Source organism: Stegastes partitus, unplaced genomic scaffold, assembly GCF_000690725.1.
Source record: "Stegastes partitus isolate 25-593 unplaced genomic scaffold, Stegastes_partitus-1.0.2 Scaffold1209, whole genome shotgun sequence".
NCBI classification, from domain to species: domain Eukaryota; kingdom Metazoa; phylum Chordata; class Actinopteri; family Pomacentridae; genus Stegastes; species Stegastes partitus.
In genome coordinates this window covers 247,269-253,956 of record NW_007578940.1, presented here as the reverse complement: position 1 = coordinate 253,956, position 6,688 = coordinate 247,269, and the positions used below count along the sequence as shown (strand labels likewise).

At 42.8% G+C, this 6,688-nt stretch overlaps 1 protein-coding gene across 1 annotated transcript in view; it reads right to left on the bottom strand.

Annotated features, from left to right (window-relative positions):
* Nucleotides 1–3,318: 3,318 nt before the first annotated feature.
* The window catches only part of c1qtnf4 (C1q and TNF related 4), a 6,675-nt gene continuing 3,305 nt past the window's right edge, over nt 3,319–6,688 (bottom strand). The window contains exon 2 of the mRNA XM_008297323.1: nt 3,319–4,119. Within this exon, the coding sequence (XP_008295545.1) occupies nt 3,319–4,119 (801 nt within the window). The remainder of the gene's footprint in view (nt 4,120–6,688) is intronic.

The following is a 6,688-nucleotide window of genomic DNA, read 5'->3' as shown; positions in this document are numbered from 1 at the left end:
CAAACAGCTTCTTTTTTATGGACAGAGAACAACGTTTTCATTGAGTTCTAAGGAGGTTTATTGTACCTGACAAATTTTAACCAATAAACCCAGTCAGATTTTGTTGTTCTGAAAATGTTCTGAGTAGGTTCTTGTAATGTTTTAACATCATTTAACATTATTAGACCATTATCTGAATGTTGCACTGAGAACATCCTTCCTTTCCTATCATGTAACATTGCAGGAACGTTCTGGAGAAGAACGTGTTTCTTCAATAACATGCTGAGAAATTTGTAGGCAAAAATGTTCTACCTTTGTTAATATTACATTTTATTTAAAAAAAACAACAAACATTCATCTGAGGCCTTGATAGCTTCTGGGAAACGTTTTTATAATGTTGATTTAAGCGCATTCCTTCTTTGTATGTGGCCTTGACACCTTCAGGCATCCTCTGAATTTTGCACGTAAAACATTATGTCATACTTAGCTTTTAGCATTGTAGGAACATTATTTGAAATCATAAATACCCCTGAAACCATCTTTGAACATTAGATTAAACTGTTGTCTTCAAAACATTTTAGAACTGGTAGTTAATGTTTATCAATGTCATGGGAACATTCCCTGCTAACGAGGAGCGTTCGATTTTTAGCTCTGTTTTTGGTCTCCACCACCTCCTGAGGAGAACACCCGACTGTTAAAGGCTCACAAGCTAACTAAGTTTGCATGTAGTGCATAAAATGTGTACAGTTGGTTTATTTCTTTTCAAAAAAAGCTGCTTAGTGTAACTTTACTTGTTAGTTTTCAGTGCTCTGAGCATCATACACAAACAGAAATCAGGTAAAACAACCCTTTAAAAATTGCAGATATCATTATCATTTGAATTCCAAAACTGATTCTGACTGTTAATCTTAAAATAACCAGTTTGACACTTACATGTGCCTTTTTTTTTTCTCTTTAGTGCTCCAGGGTGTAAAGACCACAGTTTATATCAAAGCTCTGCCTCTCATAAATTTACATTCGGTTAAACGTTCACTTAAAGTGAAGTATCACTTCTCGTGGCACTTTGCCAACAGAGAAGGCGGCTTCATAAAGTTAAGGTTCATTATAATTTGAACAGCATCATCTTTTTTTCCCCGGCGGTGTGAAATTAAACAGACATGCATATTACAGCGGCCCGGGAGCAGCGATTCAATTTTCCCCACAGTGGTCGCCATCTGAAGACATGAATTAAACGCTGCTAGAATTAGAAATCAAATTAGGGTCCGGATCCCCGCAGGCCCAGAGGTGGCATGTGGTCAACAGTCGGATGGATATGGAGTCTGCACATTTCTAAAGCTGTCGAGTTTGTCCCGTCGTCCTCTGATCTCCGGCTGATGTCGGGACGAGAAACACCAAAACTCCCAAACGAAGAGAAGGACGACTCATTTTGACACGAAACACACAGTTCATATCGTTTCACATGCCTCTAAAGACAGACAAGGAAAGTAAAGTGACTTTTTACTTACAAGCAGGAACACCAAGTCTTTGACAAGGATAACAAATGCACTTAAAGGAATATTTCACCTTAAACTGAAAACTCTGTGATGAACTGCCTCACCTTTACGTCATACAGCCCCCAGAAAAAGTATTCATAGTTTTCTCCTTTAATTGCTTCACGACATGATATCGTGAGCATTTAATTTGTCTCTTTTGACAAGAATTTACAGAAAAAGAGACTCTTTTGTGTCAAAGTTGAAGCAGATTTCTACAAAGTAGTGGCAATTAATTAAATATGTGAAATCTAAAGTAAGTGATTTGGAGGAGTCGTAGGTGTCCTGGTGGCCTCCCTCACCTCACTCGTCTCTTTATTACATGGTCACTCGAGGATGGCCTTCTCCAGCCAGATCAACCCGTTTACCATAATCCCTCCATTGCTTAATGATGTATTTAAAATGTAAAATAAGTGATCTTCAAAGAGACTCACCTACTTTAACACAACTGCAACCAGTCGGTGCCAAAAGTCACACAATTACCAGTGAATGTGTCTCAGTGGTTGTAATGTAAAGACACATGTACGTGGAAGGTCCAGTCAGTGCTGCTGGATGGAACCACACCATGAAGACAAACTCTGTCAAACGGTTATTCATAATTAGAAGTCAGCAGACGGATGCAAGAAAAGTTCAAGTCACTGAACATCCCTCAGGGTACAGTTAGGTTCATCATTAAGAAATGGAACGAATATGGAACATGTGTAAATCTGCCTGGAGCAGGTTGTCCTCAAAAACTGAGTGATCAAGAAAGAGACTCGTGAAGGAGGCCACCAAGACACCTACAAGTCCTCTGAAGGAGCTACAAGCTTCAGTGGCTGATATGGAAGAGAGTTGCCTGATCTTCACCAGTCAAAGCTTTATGGGAGAGTTGCAAAGAGAAGGACACGGTTGAAGAAGAGCTCATAATAAATCTGGACTAGAGTGCAACAAAGACTAGTGAGGGAGGCCACCAAGACCCCTATGACTCCTCCAAATCACTTTTTTTACATTTTCTATTTGAAAATAACTGACATTACTTTGTAGAAATCTGTTTTCACTTTAAAACTATAATTTCTGTACATTCTTGTCAAAGAAAAGCCAAATTAAATTGAGCATCATTTGATTGTTGAAAAGCATAATTCTAATGGGGGTGAACACTTTTTATATGCACTGTATAAACCTCTGGTGAAAGCTCCCTCAGTGTCTCATCTACAGCTCAGATAAGAGCCTAAAACTGTTTACATCCAAGAATGTGACGTATTATATTTTTTTAAAAACAGTGTTTTAATAGATGCATTTTGCCTTGTGGAACTTGAAGTGCAGTATTTTTAGTCTCCAGTGTTTCTTTCGCTTAAGTAAAGGATCTGAATGCTTCTTACACAACCACAGATTTTTGTTTTTCTTCCAGTCAGATGTTTGTGTGTGGGCCCACAGAGCAGCCATCTGATCATAAACTACATTGATGGTGCTGCAGTAACACCGGACACACACTGCTTTTTAATCTTTTTTTTTTTTTGGAGCTGTAAGAAAAAAAAGAGGACACAAAGGAACGATGGCTGGTGACCCAGAGGTGAGCAGGTAATGACTGAGTTTTCATTATCGAGTGAAATATTCCCATTTGAGTGTGATGAAGTCGTATCTTGGGAAGCCATTAGGTGAAATTTGAAGAGATTTTCTTTTAAGCACTCAGTCCAAGGTCCCTGTGACTTTGCGGAGGAATTCACATGAAGATGAAAGACGGCCACAAAGCAGCATTGTGCCGTCTGGGGAGGCTTCTCCATCCTGCGTGAATTCCTCCGACAATGTTCGGTCTCTAACCAGCGTGCTGCAGCTAGGGCTTCTTGTCTGCATATGACTGGCTGGTGGCGGTGGCGGCGGCGGTGCTGGTGGGGAAGTCCGGGTACACCAGGAAGCCGGTGAAGGTGATGTACTTGGCGTGGTTGCTGTAGGCCCCAAAGCCGTCTCTCTGGTGGGAGTAGAGCCACACCGTGTCGCCCGGCTTCAGCGACAGCATCAAGCTCTGGCTCTGCAGCGCTTTCTCTCCCTGGCTGTCGTCGTAGATCATCGCCTGCACCTCCAGACGGTTCTTCATCAGCTTCACCGACAGCGTCTTCTGCGGCAGCTTGCCCACGTTGAAGGAGAAGTAATAAGCTCCGGGAACCCGGCAGGTGAACACCCCCTCGGTCACGTTGAAGTCCTCTCCGATGTTGACGAAGGCCGTGTCGAAGCTGACCGGCTGGTGCTGCGGCAGCCCCACCTGGTCCACTCCCACGATGCTCTGGGTGCGCCCCACCGAGAAGGCAGATCTCTGGTCGTCTTCGTCGTCCTCCTCCTCGTCCTCCTCCTCTTCCTCCCTGTGCTGCAGCTCCTTGTCCTCCTCCTTCGCCGCCGGCCCGGTGTTGGCCTGGTTGCTGCTCGGCGGGGCGATGCTGTCCTGCAGGGGCTGCTGGGGGTCGTGGTGCGTCTCGTGGTGGTGCGTCTGGTAGTCGTAGGTGTCGGGGTAGACCAGGTACCCGTTGAAGGTGGTGTAGTGGCCGGTGTTGCTGTAGAGAGCGTAGCGGGGGTCGCCATGGAGACGCAGCCAGACGGTGTCACCGAACTCCAGCTGCAGCATCACGCTCTGGCTCTGCACCTGAGGACGGAGGCAGGCGTTATCATCCCGGCTACAGAGCCGCATCTACGCCTGTCGTACATCGAGGCGCCGACACCAAACACATAATCCAATCATGTACCTCACACAGCTCCTCATTCAGGGGAATAATCCCCTTTGTTCTGCCTTCACTCCCCACCTCAGCACAAACACACCCTCTGTAAGGAGACCCGCGATAAAAGGCCGCTGTAAACACTTCCTTAGAGAGGAAAATACATCCTGAAAGAGAGCTTAGACGTTATTTGAACCGGAGGCTGAGGAACCTGTCTAAAATCATCCAGCCCATCGTATTGCTTTCATGCCAAGACTTTGGAGAAGCCAAATACAACTATTGTGTGTTTGCATTACAGGGTTTTTCCTGGAGGAACGCAAAGAGGCTTTAGCCAGTGTCTCAGTGATAATTGAGGAATAAAACCATTTTTCTCACACACTTTTGTTTATCAAATGATGAGAAATAACAAGAAAATGCACAGATTTCTGTAAAATCAGGAAACACTTACTCATTGCCTTCGCTGTGCGTGGACAGATCATGCTAGCTGTTGAGCGTAGTCACAACTTAAAGGTCGTTCTGAGTCAGGAAAACCCTCTGGATTAACTATAAAGCGAGCAGTTAGCCTAGCGTGGCACAAATACTGGAAGAAGTTCAAAAATACACCCACCAATGCTGCTAAAAAAAAGGCAAATTTCCAAACATTTTTAACTATTTCTTTAACTCAAGAAGTTTTTCCACTTCTAAAGTCAAAGGATCATGAGGATGATTTTAAAAGTAAGTGGTCAGTTTGTTGTTATTCCAACATTTAGTCGGATAAAGCATCTGTTGTGTCAGGAGAATTTGCACTAACTAGTGATTTGGGTTTTTTATTATTTGTATTTTAATAACTCTAAATCTCTTGATTCCAGTTTTTAATGATTCCTCATTCAAATTCTTTGAGTTGCGAGTGATTCGGGGTGCTATAACTGTAAAATCCTGCATCGTAATGCCTCTGCAGTAATAATCTAAGTGAGACAATGTGCAGTGTTATAGTTTCTAGAGATATTGTTCTGCATTGAGTGTGTTTGTTGTGTGTGAGTGTGTCTCTCCCTTTGTGTGAAGCAGTAACATGTTGCTGCAGCAAAGTGTTGCTATAGAGGCAGTAGAGTCGCTTTATTCAGCTGTAAGTTGCCTCAACAGTCAGGATGGAAACTGAAGGTCTGTGTTGTGTTCGCCGTCACAGAGGAGGAACAAAGAGTCGCTGCTCGTGTTGTGTTGCTGCTGCTTCCTCCTGCTTTTCTTCACAGCAGAGTCGTGTAACATGCAGCCGACCATGAATAAATGCAGGCAGCAGAAACACAGCGAGACACAGTGCTTTAACCGTGGCCTCCTTTCTGCTTCTACATTTTACAACAGTCCAGTCCTGTAATTATAAAGTGTTTTGGAAACCACATTTGCTAAATTGAGGGGATTGTTTTGAGACAGTTTGTGCCGTTCAGCTGCTCGTCAAGCAAATCAGCGACAGCCGAGCAGGTTGACTGAGAGGCTCAACTCACTAAGACAAACGAGGACATGTGCACTTCAACTCACATGACGGCTGCAGATATTTGCAGCAAACTGTTGATTTGAAAGCACAGCGAGTTAAATTTGTTTTTGTGCTGAATTGAAATTAAACTTTCTCAATAATTTCTTTGGAATTTTGGAACCGGTTCTGTGTTTAATGATGAAAATATGCAACACTAAATAATCTATCTGCTCCATCTGTTGTTTTAGGACACCTTTCACTTTACAGTGTTTTAAAATGAAAATGATCTCCATCCATCCAAGCATTTCAGCACTATTTCTGATATAGCCTCTGTATGTGCCGTAGCCAGTGTATGATACAAACATGCCTGAAAATATCCCATGATCATTCATGTGGGACATATGGGCACCAGTGGATATAAGAATCAGAGGTGTGGCTGCTTAGTTGTAGAAAATAGAATGAACAGCAGTATTTCCATTTGTTTTTTCAAGAATGTTCCCATAATGTCTTGCTGTTATTGCACAATCCTGAGGAACTGTCACGTTGCACTTCATTTCACATTTTCTATGTGACACATTAAAAACTCTTGATGCCTGAATCTTTAATTTAATAGTGAAAAGATTCCTTTAATTGCACAAGATCAGAAACACCTGTAATTCATCAGAATGAACCAGAAGACTCAGAGAGGGATTAAAAAGTCTCTGTTTCAGTGTGCTGCTATAGCTCACCTGGTTGAGCTGGCGTCCCATGTGCAGGGCTACAGTCCCAATGTGGAGGTCATGAGTTTGAATCCTGCTCATGACCCTTTCCCACATGTCCCCCCCCCCACTTTCCTGTCTCTTTCTGACTAACACTATCCAATAAAGGCACAAAGGCCAAAAAAATAACTTTTAAAAATAGTCTGTGTTTCTACCCGTCCAGACTGAAACTCTGCCCCAGAGTTTGGAAAACTAAAATGTTGTAACCACTATTCCTAAAAGTCTCCACACTCGTCCTAAAACTCACCAGTAGTTTGGACGCCAGGCGTAAACAAAGCACAAGTTTTAAAATGAAAA